A 21,712-nucleotide genomic window follows, 5' to 3' on the forward strand; every position below is an offset into this window, starting at 1 on the left:
TTTTATTGTAGGTCTTTTCTTTCTCTTGTGTTTCCTGCCTAGAGAAGTTCCTTTAGCATTTGTTGTAAAGCTGGTTTGGTGGTGCTGAATTCTCTTAACTTTTGCTTATCTGTAAAGGTTTTAATTTCTCCATCGAATCTGAATGAGACCTTTTCTGGGTAGAGTAATCTTTGTTGTAGGTTTTTCCTTTCATCACTTTAAATATGTCCTGCCACTCCCTTCTGGCTTGCAGAGTCTCTGCTGAAAAATCAGTTGTTAACTTTGTGGGGATTTCCTTGTATGTCATTTGTTGTTCTTCTTGCTGTTTTTAATATTTTTTCTGTGTATTTAATTTTTGATAGTTTGATTAATATGTGTGTTGGCTCGTTTATCCTTGGATTTATCCTGTATGGGACTCTCTGCGCTTCCTGGACTTGATTGGCTATTTCCTTTCCCATATTAGGGAAGTTTTCAACTATAATCTCTTCAAATATTTTCTCAGTCCCTTTCTTTTTCTCTTCTCCTTCTGGGAACCCTATAATTCAAATGTTGGTGCATTTACTGCTCTCCCAGAGGTCTCTGAAATTGTGTTCAATTCTTTTCATTCTTTTTTCTTTATTCTGCTCCCTGGCAGTTATTTCCACCATTTTATCATCCTGCTCACTTATTCATTCTTCTGCCTCAGTTATTCTGTTATTGATTCCTTCTAGAGTATTCTTAATTTCAGTAATTGTGTTGTTCATCACTGTTTGTTTGCTCTTTAGTTCTTCTAGGCCCTTGTTAAATGTTTCTTGTATTTTCTCCATTCTGTTTCTGAGATTTTGGCTCATCTTTACTGTCATTACTCTGAATTCTTTTTCAAGTAGGTTGCCTATTTCTTCTTCATTTATTTGGTCTTGGAGGTTTTTACCTTGCTCATTCGTCTGTAACATATTTTTTTATTGTTTAATTTTTTTTGTTTGTTTTGATTGGTGGTGCTGTATTCTTCTCTTACTGGTTGTTTGGCCTGAGACGTCCAGCACTGGAGTTTGCAGGTAGTTAGTTAGATAGAGTTGGTTCTTAGTGCTGAGATGAGGACCTCCAGGAGGCCTCACTCTGACTGATATTCCCTGGGGTCTGAGGTTCTCTGTTAGTCCAGTGGTTTTGACTCAGAGCTCCCACCAAAGGAGCTCAAGCCTGACCTCCGGCCTGGGAACCAAGATCCCGCAAGCTTTATGGCACAATAAAAAAGGAAGGAAGGAAGGAGGGAGGGAGGGAAACAAGGAGCAGTACAATGTCAAAGAATAAAAAAGAAAATAGAATTAGAAAGATAAAAAATATATTAGGAAAAATAAAACTATAATTGAAACAACTGCAACAAGGTAAAATAAAACCACAGCAGAAAAAAAGAAAACAACAAAAAAGGGGGTGGGGCGTGGGGAACAAGCCAAAAGGAGAGATCATTTACAAAGTATAAAGAATAAAATAAAATTAGAAAAATAAAAGATTAGGAAAAATAAAGATATAAAAGAATGAATCAACAAGGTAAAACAGACCTCCAATCTAAAAGAGGAAAAAAGAAAAGAAAAGAAAAAACCCTTGGCTATGAGGGCAGAGCTTAGGCAGGGGGTGGAACTTAGGCAGGGGCAGGGTTTAGGGTGGGGCAGGTCCTAGGCTCAGTACCCACATAGCTGGGAAGGGCCCTGGGGGCGTGGCCTAGGTGGGGCGATGTTTAAGCATGGGGCAGGGCCTCTGCTTAGGACCTGCCGGGAAGGGGAGAGGCAGCAAGTGGAAAGGAAGGGCCTCTTGAGTGTGGAGTTCTGGGGTTTGGAGGTAAGGCCCTGGATGAGGGTGTGTGGGTGGGGTTTAGGCCCAGCGCATTGGAGGGGTTCTCCGAGTGTAGAGTTAGGGCCCTGGGTGGGGGTGTAGGGGTGGGCTTGGGCTCTGCACAGCAGGAGGGGGGCTCTGAGGGCAGAGGATTAGGCGCAGGAGCCCAACAGGCTTCCTGGTGCCTAAGTGACAAGGGGAAGCCCTGGCTGTGTTCCTTTACATTCTTTCACACTCCTCCCCCACCATCTCCCCCAGGGTCTCCCCTGTCACCACTGGACCTCTAACTGTGGGTGGGTCCCACTGGGTGTAGGAACTCCTCTCCCCCAGCCACCCCTCAGGGGTGCCGGTCCCAGAGGTCCGGCCTTTACTTTTGCACCCCCCCCCCTCCCGTTCCCTCAGGACCCAGGCAGCTGGAGGGGGCCTAGTTGGGCAGAGAATTCGGCCCAGGATCTCAACAGGTTCCTGGGGATCCAGGTGGGCAGGGGAAATCTGGCCATGCTCCGTTTTGATCCTCTGCCCTCCTAATGGTTCACCAATTTCCCCCTTCAGGCATGGGATCCCTTCCCCTCCCCCAGCCCCCCCTCAGGGGTGCCAGTCCCATCCCCCCCTCCACTTCTCCTCCCCCTTTACTCCCCACGTCGTACCCGGTTGCTGGGGGTTCCTCCCGTCCCCTTAGGTGACTGTGTTCCCCCACTGGTGTCTGGTAGGTGCCCTAGTTGTGAGGAGACGCAAATTCCACGTCCTCCTAGTAAGCCATCTTCCGCGTGCATTCCTTATAGTCCAACTTATCCAAGTGGCAGAAATGAACGTGTCCCTTAACAAACCAAAGATACAGCCTCCCTGTAGCATATAAAAGAAGCAAAAGTACATAAATTTAAATTTTTGCTTAGTAATCAATTGTTCAGTATTTTATTGTAGAAATTATCTAGGTATCTAATAAATATTCATTAATATCATTTAAGGTTTTAGGTTACCTAAAGATCCTGGAAATTAATTTTAAAGGTGACATATTGCAAAATGTAATTAGTGTTGAAATAAAATTGTTAGAATAACTAATCATTGTAGATAAACACAAATTTACATTTTGCAGGATTGTAAAACATTGAACAGAAGTAATGGTAGCTTATTTGATCAGAAAACTTGTATAAGTTTAGAAAGAACGTATTCAGGTAGAATAAAAATCTATGCTTGTGTTATATTTAACACTGATATATTAGAGAAAACATAGCTGTTTTTATTAAACAAAAATTAAATTTGCCATTTGCCAAAATTTACCTATATTACCTGAATTTGAATTCTTAAATGTTTGTTAGGTCCTATAAGAATACTTTTTAAACCTAGCACATTCAAGGTATTAGAAATTCAGTTTCCTCATTTTAGGAATATTCCACTTATACAAGCACATATTTTCTCTATACCCAGTCAGAACAGAGCCCCTTAAAGATATTTTATAATCTAATTCATTAATTCCATCTGGAGGTAGAAAAACATTAGCCACACACATAATGAGAAGTAAAGGCATTTCTGAATTAATAGGTTATGTAGACAGACACATAGTCACATAAAGAACTTATAATTTCAATTCTGAAATTTCAGCCATGGGTTAATAGTACACATAGAATTTTAATATTCACTGGTCCACACTAAAGAGCTGTTCTGTACTCAGTGATTACAACTTTTTTCATTTATTTGACCTCAAATAGAAAGGACTAACAAACCAGATTTTCTGTCTTTTCTCATCTGAGAATGGATTTCTAAAGCCATTCATCTATTTTATTTTTTTTTAATTAACTAAAAAAAATTTTTTTATTATTATTATTTTTTATTTATTTTTGGCTGCGTTGGGTCTTTGTTGCTGTGTGCGGGCTTTCTCTAGTTGTGGTGAGCGGGGGCTACTCTTTGTTGTGGTGCGTGGGCTTCTCATTGTGGTGGCTTCTCTTGTTGCGGAGCATGGGCTCTAGGCACGTGGGCTTCAGTAGTTGCAGCACAGGGGCTCAGTAGTTGCGGTGCATGGGCTTAGTTGCTCCATGGCATGTGGGATCTTCCCAGACCAGGGATCAAACCCGTGTCCCCTACATTGGCAGGCAGATTCTTAACCACTGAGCCACCAGGGAAGTCCCCACTAATCCATTTTAAAGGAGTCATTAAATGATCAGACCTTAAAATCAGTTCCCCAAATTAGTAGAGAACAACATTGAAATTTGAAAAATGAGAATCAGCAAAGTTCTCTCTCTTACTTTCAGAAGCCAAGAAAAGATATGCCTGAACTTAAAATAAGGTACACAACTTCTGGTGAAGAAGTTTACTTGGTTTTGGTTGGTGAACCTATTGGGCATCTCAGTAGGACCTCCAAAATTGTTAAAAGAATATCCTGAAAAAGATGAGATTATGATTTAATATAGATATAAGTGAATATGTGTTGAAGAATTTATTTTACTCACGAAATAAGGGAGCCAGGCAGGCGTTATAACCAGTTCAAAGGAAAAGTCAGTACAACACAAATTTATGTAGAAAGAATGAGATGAATTGCAAATAGAGACAAAACTGGTTTTTCCAAGGCCTAGGGAGTCACCAGGCAGGACAGAATTTATATACCCATCAAGTACAGTTGCTTCTCATTATTCATGGTAGTTATGTTTTATAAAGTCACCACAAACACTGAATTAATGAATACTGAAATATTGCTCCTAGGGAAAATGATTCCTGTGAGACTCTGATCACAAAATTTTGTCAGCCAGTCAATACACCATCTTGTTTTTATCTGTGTTTCTGTTTAAAAGTACCTTATTTAATGTATCTTGTTGATTCATGAACATTGAACTCATGGTCAACAGCATTATACCTTAGGCCTGAACGACGCTTATCTAACACCAGTCGGCACATCACAGCCTTCCTGCACTTAGAAACGCTAAACAGCACTAAACCACTACCCAGCACTAAACAGTGAAATTACCCATAAGAAGCACAAACATGCAAAAAACGTGGCTGTGAATAGACTACAAAAAGGATACTTGTTTACAGTGTGAGAGCTGACACAAGAAGGCAGAGCATTACCTTGTTTGATCTCAGCTGGAGCATGTGTGTTGGGTGACTCAAAATTTTCATTGCTCTGTGCATGTCATGAATGACCATGGAAGCATCCCAAGTATTCATTTGGGGTTTACAAATGAATTTTAGTGAGTAGGCGAATTTGAAAATACAGAATCTGCGAATAATGAAGATTATTTGTACATACAACGTTTGGAATTGCAAAGTAACTCAAAGAAGATAAACAGAGCTATGATCTGTTGTTCTATAAACACTGCATAGTCTCTACTGAAGCACCAAATTTTTTTTCTACAGAATTCTTTCTTCCCAATCCCCAGTCCCAGTACTGACTGTCTTGTGGCTAGGGAAATGTTCAGTTTGGCTGCTAAGGAGAAAGACAGAAAGACAGACAGACATGAATTCCTTAGATTCCCTGTTGGAAGTCTGAAATAATTTTTCTCATAGAGATAGTGTTATACATGGTGGCTTAGTGAGGTTCTAGTATATTTTGGGTTATATAGGATTCTGGAAATCTACAGGATTCTGGAGATCCCTACACACAGACCACACCCAGATCAATTATGTCAAAATCTGAGTGATTTTTGAACATCTACCTTTGTTGTATAGTTTCGTTCTCTAGAAAAATGTGGTGTAAATTTCTAATGACTGATTTTCAAATGTACTTTTGGAACACAAACGAGTTTGTTTTGTGGCAAATTCTGAATAATGTGGCTCCAAAATAATAATACTGTATAGCAACTATATTATTTGAACAGATAAAATTTAAGGGGGCATTAACTATCATATCAAAAGTTTGTTTGTTTTTTTTTGGTCTTGCAGCTGTGGCAGGTGTAGGGTGTTGCTAATCCATCTTATATAATTTTCATGGAAAGAATTGCTTTGCCAGTGTATCCAAAATACATTTCTCCTCTATAATATTTTCTAAAAGAAGATCTAAGATATTTTAAAATTATTCTGAACCTCTTCCTCTCCCCCAAAATATTAGATATGTGAGAATTTCAAATAGAGTTACTTTTTTTTTTTTTTTTTTTTGGCCACATCACGCGGCATGCAGGATCTTATTTATTTCCCCGACCAGGGATCAAACCGGCGCTTCCTGCAGTGGAAGCGCAGAGGCTTAACCACTGGACCACCAGGGAAGTCCCGAGGTACTTTTAAAATGAGTGCCTGTAAAGCTACTTTTCTTCCTCCTCCCCTTCCTTCCTTAAATTATATTTTAAGTTTATGCTTTGCTTTTACCTAGGCGCATAGTATAGGTCCATGGCCTGGTGGGGAATCTTGAAACTTTCTAAGTATCAGCATACCTCTCAAAGTCTTTGCTATTCTGATCCCATGCCTCTGTGAGCAGTGACTGCCAGGTATGTCAGTTTGTGCCAAATTATGTGATCGTTCTTACTTTGTACACAAATGGACAGTAGGAAAAATCATTAAACCCTTCACTTCCAAATATTATCAGAGTTTGCGATTAGGTTATTGGAGGAGAAAGACCTTTAACAGGACTTGAACCAAGGTTACTAGAGGTAACATTTCACAAGCAGTAAAAACACTGATGAATGTTTCTCTGTATTTCTGCATTACTGAACCATAAATAAAATGGTTCTGTAAATTTAAATGAATGGGATTTTCTTTTGTCTCATACATGGAATTCATAAATTATTGGGGTCTTGTTTTGTTCAGAGGCTTTTCTGTTTTTGTTTTTTGGTAGTATTTAAAAAGGTTACACCAAACATTCATATCATAGGAAGTAGAATATCCCAGCCACAATCTGGAGGTCAACAAAATAAATGGGCATATTTCTGAAAAAGAAATTGAGCATGGGATATCACAGATCACATTTTAAGTTTATTGGAGCATTTGCCAGAGGTATTTCTCTGATACTAGGGCTTAAAGTTCAAAATATCTTTGTGAAAGCATTCCAGTGTGTGAAACAGCAAAGGGAGTCAGCTTCTCATCATTTGGGTGCCGTTGGTTGGATTTGTGGTTAATCCATGCCATATGGCTGCTCTCCTCAGTGGGAAGTGACGGCAGCCCTAGGAGCTTTACCCCATCCCTGGGCAGCTGCCTTAGACTCAGTTGCTTTGATCTTCTTCTGTTGCACAGCTGGGAGGAGCAAGGGCTGGTTTTCAGAACAACCAGAACAACAGAACAACAACACATGAAACCATTGTCATAGACTACACCTTGATTTTATACAAGCATTCTTCAGAGAGTGCAAGCGTTCTCACTTTCATAATCTCATTCAAAAACTCAAGTTTGAGTTATTTCTTTAAAAAAAAAAATTTTCAGGTTGAAAAAGAAATTCCTGTGGAAATTTAAACATTTCACAAATAAGATTCCATTCTTAAAGGTCTATGTTTTATTTCCCGCAGGTTATATTATCTTCTATCCTTCTAAGAACAAGTTTCAAATAGGAAGTAGAAAAGATGAGTACAGTTCATGTAACATACTCATTAAGTACAAATGTTCCATGTCCTTTCAAGTGCTTTTACCCTTGTAGGTATCTTGTCTTTTTAGTTAAAGCTACAGCTTGCCCCAGTAGCCTTTATATTGCTACAATATTACAAAAAATAATTTGGGAAAGATTGTGGTATGAAGTTTTTAGTGGGACCAGTAAATTTGTTCATCCAGGCACTGTAAGGTAAACACTTTGTAGAGGGATGCTTGGAAATGTGGTCAGGTTCTTAACAGGGTTCCAGAAAAGGGCAAATTTTCATTGTAACGTCAGTCCTACATAGTAGAAAACTGCTGAAAAATCCAAAGGGAGATTTACGTAGACTCTGACTTGAGTTTCAGTCTCTATTGTGAATTGTCATTAGACTTCCTCATACCCTTCTTTGCTTTTACTTAATCAGAGAAACACAGTTGCTTGTGTCGCTTTGGGAACAGAGTTTTCCGCAGAAAAATCACTGGTGGCTGTGATAAAGTAGAAAGTAATAGCATAGAGACGGATGCCGTTAGCAAACGCAGGTTTCTTCCATGGGTGTTTCTGTTTGTTTCACAGGGTGCTTTGCCCATCCACATTCCAATCCCTATAATGATACTTCTATTTATTGTTGTTATCACTATCAACAGCAACTATAATCTGGCTCACAATTCCCAAGAGTCAGCTCACTCCTTAGTTACCAGGAGAAAACCCAAACCAGTTGTTCTTTTATGTGTACAAAACCCCAGTCTTCTCACATTGCAGTGACCCTGACAGCGTTTTCAGACTCCATGGACAGAACAGATAATAGAGCTATGTCTGCATTCTGATGCAGTAAAAAAAAAAATTCTTTTTCTCCCTCGTGATTGAAGGATTAACTGTGTAAATGAGAGTGATTATCAAGTATGTGTGTGTGTGTATAATACCAATTCCTAAATATTTCTAAGTGCTTTCTCATTTCTTCTTCAGTTCCTCTTAGTGTCTTTATTGGGCTGGAGAGTGTGTGTAGGGAGGCAGACGGGGAGGGAACGTTAAGTCCTCTCACCCATCATTTGGCAAGAAAAGATCACAGAGTCTTGGGTAACTTACCAGTAATCATTACAATAACCAGACATAGAATCCACACTAGAAACGATTTCCTTTCTTCACAACTATGGGGGGACATATGGAGGACGTAGCCTTACTTTCCAGGGATTCTTAAAACGGTCTTTTCCACTCATTTACAAAAATAAACAGAAAAAAAAGTTAGGAAATCACACAGATTGAAAGGAGATGGGTGAAATAGATAAAAATTGCAGTTACAGGGAAATGCCATTTTATTATGAGGTGGTTAGGTACATAGACTTAACCTGAATTAAAATCCAGGCTTTGCCACTTATTAGCCATGTGGCTTTAGGCTGCTTGTCTATATTCTCTATTTTTCCTCATAATTAGATATAAAATCAGGGTATTTATAATGCCTACCTCATAAGCCAGGCAACCTATGAACTCAATTTTAAAACTCAGTGCAGGACCTAGAACACAGAATACCAGGCGCATTCCTGAATGGAGGTCTTTGTACTTGTGTTCCTTTTGCCTTCAAGCTCTCTTTCCAGACATCCACATGACTAAACTCTCTTTATGTCCTTTATGTCTTTGCTCAAATGTGATCTTCTCAGGGACGGAAGGTGCCCCTATCTGCCCTCTCTAAAATGTTTTCTCTTTAGTACTCATTAGTATATAATATATATTTTTAATTGTACGTTTTACTATATTAGCACGTAATATACTATGCATTTACTTATTAACTTCTCCTCCCCTACTGACTTGAAGAAGTTTGGGATTTTTTGTTTACTGCTTTACCTCTGGTGTCTAAACAGTTCCTGACACAGAGAAGGCAATTGATAGTATTTGTTAAATGTATAACAAATGCTCAGTAAATATTATTGTTATACCTGCTTTACTGAATTGAGTATTTTATAATTATCAGCACCACTTGCTGATTAATGTAGGAAATGCTTGAGAAGTTTATAATGTTAAAATTATGCTTAGTTCACAGTAATAATTTGCTTACCAAAACCCCTTTCTGTAGTTAATAACTAGGCCAAATTATGCCTAACTATATTCAAAGCATCATAAATTCAAAATTAATGGGTTCCAATATGACAAATTTTATTCACATTAATACTTCATATAGAAAATAAGTTGCTAGGAATTTGCAAATCAAACTTGAGGGAGAAATAATAGCTTAACGTTTATCAAGTGCTTACTATAAACCACAAGAAACAATAGAGTATAGTTAAGGCACAGGCTCCAGAATCAGACTGTGTTCAAATCCTGCTTCTGCCCTTTCCTAGCTCAGTGACCTTGTGCTAGTTACCTAACCATTCTGTGCCTCAGTTTCCTCAGTTATATAAAAGAACTAGTATTAATTCATATAAAGGTTTTAGAAAAATACCTTTCTCATAGAACTTAATAAATGCCAGGACTTTACATGAATTAGCTTGCTTAATCCTCACGACAACCTATGAAGTAGGTACTATTCTTATGCTCTTTAGTAAATTTTTTGAAATTCCAATAACCACTTGTTAATATGCCAGTATTTTGGGTTCTGTGAAAGTAAGATGTATTTTAAACCATTTGTTTCATTTGCATTCCTCCTCCATTTCCTTATAGCAAATGGGCTTTCTTTGAAGATAGTGTTCTAGCAGTGGAGTTATTAATTATTTCCCCTTTTTGGGCACTGAAATAGGCATACTAGCAGTATACTTTGATGATTTGAGTTTCATAGGCTTCACTCTTATGGCAAAATTGAATTCTAAAAGGCTTGTTGAAACGTAAGCTTTGTGGTAGCAAATACTATACTCACCTAGAGGCACTAGAATTCATAACAACTCACAAGATCAAGAAGCTTACTTAATTAGACTACAGTATTCAGTTTGGACATTTTATATATGACTGCATGATTCAGCATGAATCAAATGTTTCAAGATGAGTTATTTGAAGAAAGTTCCAGAAGAGAAGAATGACAAATTACAGAGATGGAAAATGGATCTAATGAGGAAAAGTGAGTTATACAGACAGGTTGCTTGGACTAGGGAATAAAAGTATGACTGACTTAATTATACTTCCAAGGAGGAGTGCGTTCATTCAGTGTGTCTCCACATCTTAGAAGAGCTGGAGAGCTGTACTTAAAGCAGAAGGTGCCGACAGAGATAAGTCCAGCTTTCAAAACTGTAAAACAGGGGACTTCCCTGGTGGCACAGTGGTTAAGAATCCGCCTGCCAATGCAGGGGACATGGGTTCGAGCCCTGGTCCGGGAAGATGCCACATGCCACGGAGCAACTAAGCCTGTGCGCCACAACTACTGAGCCTGCGCTCTAGAGCCCGCGAGCCACAACTACTGAGCCCACGTGCCACAACTACTGAAGCCTGCATGCCTAGAGCCCGTGCTCCACAACAAGAGAAGCCACTGCAATGAGAAGCCCGTGTGCCTCAATGAAGAACAGCCCCCGCTCGCTGCAACTAGAGAAAGCCCGCGCACAGCAACGAAGACCCAAGGCAGCCAAAAATAAATAAATAAAATTAAAAAAAACAAAAAACAAAAAAAGAAAACTGTAAAACACTGAGAAGGGCTTTGGAGAGAAGGTATAAACTCTCAGAAGGGAACAGACAGCTTAGACCAGTGGCACTCAAATTTCTATGCATAATTAAGTACAGATTCCCAGGTCCCCACAAGAGATTCTGATCCAATGGATCTCTGGTCAGGCCTAAGAATTTGCACTGTTATCAGATACTTCAGTGGGATTCTAACGTAGACAGCCCTTGAAACAAATGTTGAAAAACTTTTTGAGTTTAATCAGCCTGTCAAACTCCAGGGAGCTCAACCAAGTAATCTCTTATGGTCTCCCCTAACTCTGATTTATATAGATAGTTCTGTACATGTTTCTCTGTATCACTTCAAGTGAGCTCCAAACCGTTGTAAAGGCACCAGCTCTTAGAAAGCAGTGGGATGGGTTATATTGTTCAGTGTTGCTCATTACAGCTAAAGAAATCACATATTAAACCACAAAAAGGAATGGAAATTTTTACATAATACATAACTAATGGATATTTGAACAAGTAATATTCAGCAAGGAGAAATTAAATCATGGCTTACACCTTTAAGATATGGTAAATCATCTTCAGGCAATACTTTAGACCCTCTCGTCACACAGGATTACAAGGGAACGTATTACTAAGTATTTATATTTCAAATGTGTTGACACATACTCCTGATAAATGAACATTAAATTTATGAAAGTTAGCCTCTGCTCACTGTGTTCTTCAGGTATCCTCTTTAATTCTGTTCTTGTGTGTTTATTTTTGGTTTTGTTTTCTAGGATGGAGCTATGATGTTGAAGAGAGAAGGGTTCCGAAACCAAAGTCCAAGTCTTATGGCGCAAACTTTTCTTGGAACAAAAGAACAAGAGTATCCACAAAATAGGTTGGCACGGATTATATCTCTGCTTGACCGTGAATAAAGTCAGCTGTTCAGTATTTATAGTCCGTGTATATTACACCTCACTCTCCTAATAAATTTGACCTTTAAACTACAGATACATTTTGTGGTGTCATTTAAAATGTTTTTTGATGTCTCAAATTAAACTTGTTATAATTTCCTTTATAGAGAGACGTTTTCAGGTGATCATACCTCTAGGAAATTTCGGCATTTAAAAATCTATTAAAAGGAATACTTGAAATCTGCAGTATTGAAGTTTTATACTTGCTTTTTATGACCATTCTCAAGTTAATAGTGGTTATAAACTACCAGCCATCATTATCAAAATGCTGTCTTAGAAATTTTCCTTTTATCATAGGTAAAGAAATTCATGATTACATTGCAATCTGATAAACCTAAACCCAAATCTCCTTATTATTGAAATTCTCTTCTTTAATTAGAAATATTCTCTAAGTTTCTTTGAGCCTGAATGAATTGTGTTCCATACTAAATGCTGCCCACAAATCAACACTTCATGATTGTGAGGTTCAGGTAAAGATTTTATATTCTTGTGAATTAAAAGACTCAGAAAATAAAAACCAGTTCTTTGTTTGTTAGAGATGATTAGTATTCAGTTATTTTTAGAAAATATAGATATATGCTTTTGTTATGTGCCAATCATTTAGGTCATACAGTATGAGTTACCAAGCACACACTCTTGTCGGGTACCTCAATAAACACTGTATACTAATCTTCATAGTAATTCACTATTTTCCCCATTTTGCAAAGACATAAATCAAGGCTTAAAGTGACTAAATAACATGCTCAGAATCACACAAGTGAAAGCTGGCACTTGAACACAAGTCTGTCTGTCTTCAAAGCCCATACTGTTAATTACTTTAGTTACAGAGAAATAGGATTGATTAATGGCAGATGATTTCTTTGGATTGCTAATACATTCTTCAGTGTTTCAAAAATTATATACTAAATATACAGTCTCTCACAATCACGTTTCATAAAAACACTAATAGCACATTGACCTAGCCCAACAAAGAAAACACGTCAGAGTAAAAATCTGTATGATATTGTTTTTGGAGAGCATATTAGTAGTCTCTTTTCAAAATGTTAACTGCACATTCCACTTAATTTTAAAAATCCTTTTCTAGGCAAATAGCCTATGGATGTACACAGAAGTGAATGTACAAGGATACTACAGAATTGTTTCTAATAGCTAATAAGTTGAAACAATCTAAATGTCTATTAAAAGGGGAATGAAGTTAAATGGAGTGTTATACAGCTATTATAAAGAACAAGAAATAATCTGTATGAGCTGTTTGAAATGATATTCAAGATATAGTGCTAAGTGAAAAAACAGAGTAGTAGATAATATCTGGGGTGAGGTGGGGCAGCAGGTGCTAACATATATGCATCTAGAATATTTTGGGAAAAATATATGAGAAACTACTAACATGATTTTACTGGTTACCACTGGTTGTGGGAGAAGGGATTCTTGGGTCTTTCACATTTATTTAACTTTCAATATGCTTTTTGAATATATTACTGTAAAGATATATTATTTGTATAAGTAAATATACATAATTATAAATATATCTTTTTACACTACAATTCATATCTTGCCATCTTGAGCTTTACTTGAAAAATTATACATTTTAATTACTGCTATTTTAGAATTTTAAGTAAATGGTAAACTCTACAAAATGATAAAATAAAGCTGTTAAGAAGTTCCACAGATATTTCAGTGAGTATGAGTTTAAATTTCAGTTAAAACAAAATAAAACCTACTTACATCCCATACAGTAAGGCAATACAAGCAAGTTTTCTTCAAAAAATGATTTAGCATTCCACCTTACTTTGGTTTTTAACATAAAATGTAACACTTTTTATTTGTATTGTTACTCTGGTAGAACTAACTTCATGGGCCACCTCATACATCTGTTGAAAATTCAGTATTCTTTTCTTCTGTAATATCTGGTCCTTATTTATATAATAAGTCAATGCCCAACTGTTTCTGGGTTGTTTCCATCTCTCATCATTCTATAGGAGCTGTACAGTGACTTTTATGTTCGTATTTCATATAATTTATAACTTTATTTCTATAAGACTAGCATAAAGGAGACCCCCTTTTTTTTTTTAATAGTGTTTTTTACCTTTTGGGGTAAGTATGACAGATCCAAAAAGAAAGAAAATACCCTAGACAGCTCTCATTTTTATAGTATCTGTCTTATGCTAAAGGATGCTAAAGGATCCCGTGACGTAAATTTTCTAAGTCAAAAACCAAGTACTTCGCCAATAGTCCTGAAATAGAGTGTCAATAACAAACATGTTTTAATGACTTTTAACATCATTTATCTTACTCTTTTACACTATTTTAATTTAAAATTTTTAGTACCATCATTTTCATTGTGGGTATAAAGTTTTTACCTTTATTGACTGAATCTGAACCCCAGGTTTAAGTTATCCAGTTGTTGGTTGTAAACCATAGTGACAAGACTGACAAGGTCGCCCTGCTCTTGTGTTATAGACCTACAGAGGAAGCTTATATTCTGCCAGCAATCGCTAATTATTTAGTATGAGTAAAGATTGAGTTAGACTACTTGGACTTGAATTCTGGTTCAGCCATTTACTAGCTTGGTGATCTTTATAAAGTTAATTAAATTTCTCAGTTTCCTCATCTCCAAAATGGGGGTAGCTACCTAATGGGGTAGGTGAAAATTAATATAACCAGAGTGACTTTATTAAGCCCTTAACTTACTCTGTCACGCACAGGGCACTGTGTTACACATCGTGTGGGCTAGGAGGATACGCTGGAGCACTCCAGCCGTATGAAGTTAGTGTTGTAGAACTAACTTTCAGGGCAGTTTGGTGCTTAAAGTTTATCCTGCTTTGTATTTTTAATGATGTCTTTAAATTATTTCTTTAAAATATTTGTGCTTTGGTTATGAAAGTGTTACAAAAATATTTGATATAGAAATCATAAAGAATATAATCACAGATTCCACCACTCCAAGATAACGATTGTTATACAATTGGTGTGTATGTTTCTGGTATTTGTTTTCTTCATACACATATGTTGCTTTTATAAAACAAAATTGCAATAACATTATACGTTTTTTAGAAAAACAAAATTGCATTGGTATCAAATCCTTTTTTTCACTGACTATATCGTGTTTTCCCAAGACATTTTTTATATTGTGGCATGTAATACACAATTTAAACCTGTTTTTCAACGTTTTGATTTTCCCAGTATTTTGCTTTTATATTTAAAAACATATAACTCTTACCTCCCTAGCCAGACTGCAAATGACTAAAACTGTAAGTATTGAAATTTCTTTCTCAATGTCTTCTACAAAGGCTGACTCGTGGGAAAGCACAATAAACAATGGTTAGTTTGACTGTTACAGTGATTCTGAATACAAACCAAACCTGGTCTGTCTCATTCTCTGCTAGTTTTCAGTTGATATGTCTTTGAAACTGTTAGTGGATATTTACTGGGACTCTATTCAATAGCTGTTCAAAAGCTGATGTTATTTACACTCATCTAAGAATTATACTGACCACTTGAGTTAATTTTAAATGGATTTTTAAAATTTTAGAACTCAGACTTTTTTTTAATTTTATAAAACAATCTTGTTTTATCTTAAATATTGTTAAAATAATCTCCCATATATTCTCGAAAACTGAGGAAAAGTTAATTAAAGTGGGTTTTTTGGAAGATAAATATTAAACCTACATGGGTAATGAAGATTAAATCACGAAATTAGAAAAAAATAGATTTTCGAATTGTGATTTAATTGATTACCCATAGATGTAGACATGATTACGCCTGTGCTTTGGATCCTGGTTAGGGGTAGATCTAGGTTGAGGAAACTGAATGCTGGAATATATGGCAACTCTGGGAACCTAATGAGAAGCTCTGGTGTCTCTCCAGTTGTCAGTTTAACAAGAATAAGTCCAGGAGATGTCATTTATTGTAGGAAGCTCATGATGATGATTTTGTGACCAAAGCCTGCCAACAATGGTATGTGACCATAATAATAAATTATACTGTAATAGATTTTCTCCTAATCTAAAGATCACTGATTATATTTTTAATTTTTTTCCTTTTCAGTGGGATTTTCCATAAATTTTTATTATAAGAAAAAAAAGGTTAAAAATGAACACTCATATACCCTTCACTTAAATTTACTAGTTAATATTTTGTCACATGTATTCTCCCTCCCTTCCTCCCCACAATCTTCATTTAAAAGTAAGGTGCAGGTATCATATCATCTCTAAATACTTAGGGAAATATCTCTTTAGAAAAAAGACATTATTCTATATTACCACAATATTGTCACAATTTTAAAAAGTTTGACTGTTGTCCATATTCAGGCTTTGCCAGGTTGCTCCAATATTGTTCTTTACACTGATTTATTTCAGTCCAGGATCCAATCAATAATTATATATTAAATTTAGTCTCCTTGATCTTGAACAGTTCACCTGCTTTTTTGTTGCTTTTTTGTCATTCCATTGGGTGTTTTCGAAGAATTCAGGCTAGTCCTCAAAAAATGTTCCATAATTTAGCTTTCTCTCATTGTTTCCTCATGATGAGATTAAAGTTAAACATTCCTGATAATAATCCAAAGAATGCTAAAACAATGGTGAAATTTTGTTGGGAAACAGATTTATGCAGTCTCAAAGTGTCAACCCATATGTTATGTACTAACTAAAAGAGATAAAAGTACATTATGATGGAGAAATCTGGCATGTACCACCTCAACCAAGTGATCAAACTTAATATCACCAATAATTAGTAATTTTTTGTTTCTCTCAAAGAATCAGTCCTGGTGGCACATAAAATCACTGTCCAATTATTGGTGATGTTAGTGTAATCACTTGGTTAAGGTGGTACATGCCAGAGTCTCCATCACAAAGTACTTTTATCTCTTAATTAGTACATAATCTATGGGTTGATACTTTGAGGTTGCATAAATCCTGTTTCCCAAGAAAACTTTACCAAACTGTGTAAGCATTTTTGGACTGTCCTTACCTGAATCAGGTATTACACCAGAGACTGCAAATGGTAATTTTCTAGTTCTGTCAATTCTCCATTTACTAGCTGGCCCCACTGGTTTGCTGTTGTTATTAATTACTGTTGTTGATTTATGGATTCTTTTTTATTTAGTATTCATTATTCTCATTATATTTAATGTCCCAGATTTCACCTTTGGGAGCTCCCTCAAGCTGGCTCCTCTGTCCCTTTTGGCATATCTTTACCCCCTTTTTAACACTTCCATGACATCTGGAACAATATATTTTAGGTTTACCTTGTACATTCCCCCCTCAGACCTGGAATCAGTCATTTCTCCAAGGAGCCCTGTTTCCTTTTAGTGGAAAGTAATATTTAGAAATCAAGGTTAGGATATCACCCCTATGTTCATAGCAGCCCTATTTACAATAGACAAGACATGAAACAACCTAAATGTCCATCAACAGATGAATGGATAAAGAAGATGTGGTATATAAATACAATGGAATATTACTCAGCCATAAAAAAAGAATGAAATAATGCCATTTGTAGCAACATGGATGGACCTAGAGATTATCATACTAAGCAAATTAAGTCAGAAAGAAAGACAAATACCGTATATCACTTATATGGGGAATCTAAAATATGACACAAATGAACATATCTATGAAACAGAAAGAGACTCACAGAACTAGAGAACAGACTTTTGGTTGCCGTGGGGGCGGGAAGGATTGGGAGTTTGGGATTAGTAGATGAAAACTAGTATATATAGAATGGATAAACAACAAGGTCCTACTGAATAGCACAGGGAACTATATTCAATATCCTGTAACTGAGTCACTTTGCTGTACAGCAAAAATTAACCCAAATTTATAAATTATACTTCAATAAAAAAAAATTTAGGGTACTATATAGACCCATGTAAGTGGGCAGAGTTTACACACATGCTCATATTTTATATCTTGATAACCTCCAATTCCAGTCCACTACTAGCTCAGAGCTCTTTCTCTGCATCTCTCTTCTCTACTCCCCCTCACCACCATTTAATATTTTATCACCCTTTTCTCACAATGAGAATCCTGGTTCCTAACATCAGTGTATTACTCTTTTACTCTATCCTACAATACACACAAAATGGTTTTGAAATCACTAATACCACCAGTAACAAACTACAAGGTAAAGTTCAAGATTTCTTCACAATTCTTCTTGTCTTCAGAAAAAAGAAGAGATAGAGTCAGGGCACTGTTTCCCAAGTTCCTTGAATTAACTCTTTATATTATCTATTTTCATATACAGTTCGGTTCATTTGTTCCTTTGTATTCATGTATAGCATTTTTTCTTTCTTATTATTTTTTAAACATGTAAAATTTTAACCTGGTTCAAAAATCAAAATTGTACTAAAAAGTTGAAGGAGTCCCATTCTTACCCACCCTCTGTAGTAACCAATTTTATTACTTGCTGATTTATCTTAGCTATGTTTCATTTTGGAAATTAAGCAAATGTACATATTCATATTTCTCCTTTCTTACACAAAAGGAAGCATACTATATTTACTCTTTTGTACCTTGCTGTGTTTTTTTCTTAGTATACCTTAGGACGTACTACATATCAGTTCTATACTTAAATTTGGTACATCTTAGTGAATGTAAATTATACCTCAATAAAAATTGATTTAAACATAAAGACAAACCTCAGTGTGATGTCAGAGCAGCACTTAAAACGTGCATGGTCCATGAGCATTTGATATGGCTTATAATGGTTAAACAGGAAAACAACTATAAAGTTTTTGATGACTGAGAAGATCAATGTGTTAAAATTCATATACAGAATAATCTAAAAGTCAGATTTACCATTCCTGCAGCATTTGCACCATCAGTAGGATGGCCCATGTGGAACAAGGCAAAGTGAAGAAATATTGGAAGAAATATTACTCAAAATTGACATCTGCAAAAACCAAAAAATTAGATACTTCTCTAGTTTTCCATTATTGTGTAAAACAAAACAAAACAAAATTCTTAACATGCCTTATTTGATGAAACATTCATTTCTGGTGTTACTTGGTTTTCTGTTTATAACTCTATGTGTGGGAAGATGAATTCAGTTTTAGTTATAGTGAATGCAGGATGCCAACGAGCTATCAAAGATAGCTATCAAAGATTCACAGCCCACCATTGGAAATGCGGGTCTGGAGTTTAGCAGATGGGCCAAGAGCACTGGCTGGACTGTAATAATGATAGCTCTGGCAATGAATAGAGTAGTGAGTATAAGATTATGAAGAACAGAGAGGAGGGTCAAGGACAGTTCCTTAGGGAAAGTATTTTCAGTAAACAAAAAGGAAGAGGTGATAAATAAGGAATTGAGGAGGCCAATAAAGGATTTTTTAAATGAAAAGAATTGTCTCTAAGCTCAACAGCTACATACCTCCTTAGACGTTGCTATGTGCTTAAAACCAAAATTACTAGAATATCAGAAATGGAAATTGAATAAAATTAGATGCAATTTCATTAAGAAAGTGTGGTTCTAGTAGTAAATAAAAGGTTTATTCTTTGTATTAGTTTCTTACGGTTTCTGTGACAAATTATCACAAATTTGGTGGCTTAAAACAACACACATTATTTCTACAGTTTTTGAGATCAGAAGATCAAAATCAGTTTCACTGGGCCATAATTAAGGTGTGGTCAGGGCACTCCTTCCAGAGGATCTAGGAGAGAATCCATTTCCTTGCCTTTTCCAGATTCCAGAGCTACATTCCTTGCCTTGCTTGACTTGCAGCCCCTTCTTCATTTCCAAAACCAGTAACATTTTTTTTTTCTTTTTGGTCGCTCCGTGCAGCATGTGAGATCTTGGTTCCCCAACCAGGAATCAAACCCACACCCCCAGCATTGGAAGTGTGTCATCTTAACCACTGGAGCACCAGGGAAGTCCTGCCAGTAACATCTTGCATTAGGTATTACCTTCTTCCCCTCAGGTCAAATTTCCCTCTGCCTTTCTCTTATAAGGACAATAGTGATGACATTTAGGACTCACCCAGATAATCCCAAACATGGGATAATAAAGCCATGAAAAATATCCCAGAACCACCTCACTCTTTAAACTGTCAATCTGTCAAGTTTGTTTAGCAGTACATAGTTATTGGTATTTACAAGAAAGATTAGTTTAGAAGGGCCTTCAGAGATAATAGTAGATATAATTTAAAGTTGTGGAAGAGGGAGTAACATACAAGTTGACAAAAATCAGTCTTTTAATCACAATGAGGTTTCATAACTGTCTCTCCTTTTGAATGGTTCCCTAGAACAATCACATGCCCATTATGACCTATGATGAAGTTAGGCCTGCTTGAGCCAAGAAAAGTTTAAAATAAGTAAATAAAGTAAATAAATAATTAAACTTACTGGATTTAATATCCCCTTTGGAAGAGAAACTAAAGCGCAGTATTCTTTAGTACGACAACCCTTAGATCAAGTGTCAGATGTGCCACTTGTACTTGACCTCTCTAATACCTTAGTGTCCTTACCAAGTGTGATTGAATAAATAAGCACTTCGTATATACTTGATAAATGTTGGGCACTCTCCTTCATGAAAATTCACATCATTCATTAAATATTATTTGTGGCCAGGCATATGGCTAAATTTATGTGTGCCTGCTAGGATCTCTATTTAAGTAATTTTTTAAACTTTAATCATAATGTGAGAAAGATAAAGCAGGATGCCTACAGATATAAATAGAACTTAGATAAAATAATGAACAGATGGACTTCCCTGGAGGCACAGTGGTTAAGAATCTGCCTGCCATTGCAGGGGACATGGGTTCAATCCCTGGTCCGGGAAGATCGCACAGGCCGCAGAGCAACTAAGCCCATGTACTGCAACTACTGAGCCTGCGCTCTGGAGCCTGTGAGCCACAACTACTGAGCCTGCATGCCACAACTACTGAAGCCTGCATGCCTAGAGCCTGTGCTCTGCAACAAGAGAAGCCACCGCAATGAGAAGCCCTCACACCACAACGAAGAGTAGCCCCCACTCACCACAGCTAGAGAAAGCCCATGCACAGCAACAAACACAATGCAGCCAAAAATAAATTAATAAATTAAAAAAAAATAATGAACAGTTTCTTTTAAAGTTGTACTTATAATGGAGAATAAACAGGACTTAGCAGACTTGTGAATACTTGAACTAATTAATGGTTTTATGGGTAAGAAATGGAAACAATGTATGTGAGTACAGAGTGATAAAGCATAGTTAATTTTGTTGTTAATATCTAACTCAAATTTACTCTTTAATGAATATCCATATCTAGAGAAAATCACCAACAATAGTAGATTACAATGTAATATCTGCTGACATTTTTCATTATGAATACACACACCTTGATCCTTATCAGCAACCCTGCCCTTGAACCACTGCTGTAAAACTCCTCACCAAATCCTCTCAGGTTGGGACACACAGTTTTTGAGGCACAAGCCCATGGTGTCCCCCTTTGCCTTGCAAAGCAATAAAGCTATTCTTTTCTACTTCACCCAAAACTCTGTCTCCGAGACTCAATTTGGCATTGGTGTACAGAGGCCAAGTTTTTGGGATCAATATAGATTTACAATTCTTAAAATGGAGGAAATATTTTGGACATGTAACAATCATATGATTTTTACAAAGGGATTTCCATGTGAGTCTAAAGTAATATATACCACAATTAAAGCATGCTTTAAGTCTTTTAAAGATGGCAATTCACCTAAGAGGACACAGTGCAGTACACTTGGGAAATATAAATTTGCAAGACAGGGGATGATTGATCTTTACATAAGAAAGAAGAAAATTGCTAACAATGAGAAGGAGATGAAGGATATAGAGAACCATAAGATGAATAGGTATTAAGTAAGTATGTAACAGTGTGGAAGGACCCTGGGGAGTACCTAATGCAATTTCACTGTGTATTAAACAAAGGATAAATTGAGGTAAGTGAAGAATTGCT

At 36.5% G+C, this 21,712-nt stretch overlaps 1 protein-coding gene across 3 annotated transcripts in view; it reads left to right on the forward strand.

Annotated features, from left to right (window-relative positions):
• The window catches only part of NDUFS4 (NADH:ubiquinone oxidoreductase subunit S4), a 124,343-nt gene extending 112,509 nt beyond the window's left edge, over nt 1–11,834 (forward strand). Inside the window, exons 6-7 of one of the 3 annotated variants that reach the window (XM_007195581.3) lie at nt 4,032–4,066; nt 11,620–11,776. In XM_007195581.3, coding sequence (XP_007195643.1) covers nt 4,032–4,033 — 2 coding nt within the window. In that variant the 3' untranslated portion in view covers nt 4,034–4,066; nt 11,620–11,776. Of the gene's footprint in view, nt 1–4,031; nt 4,067–11,619 lie in introns of all 3 variants that reach the window. The other 2 variants (XM_007195579.2, XM_007195580.2) reach the window with 2 other exon arrangements.
• Nucleotides 11,835–21,712: the final 9,878 nt, after the last annotated feature.

Source organism: Balaenoptera acutorostrata, chromosome 2 (assembly GCF_949987535.1).
Source record: "Balaenoptera acutorostrata chromosome 2, mBalAcu1.1, whole genome shotgun sequence".
Lineage (NCBI taxonomy): Eukaryota > Metazoa > Chordata > Mammalia > Artiodactyla > Balaenopteridae > Balaenoptera > Balaenoptera acutorostrata.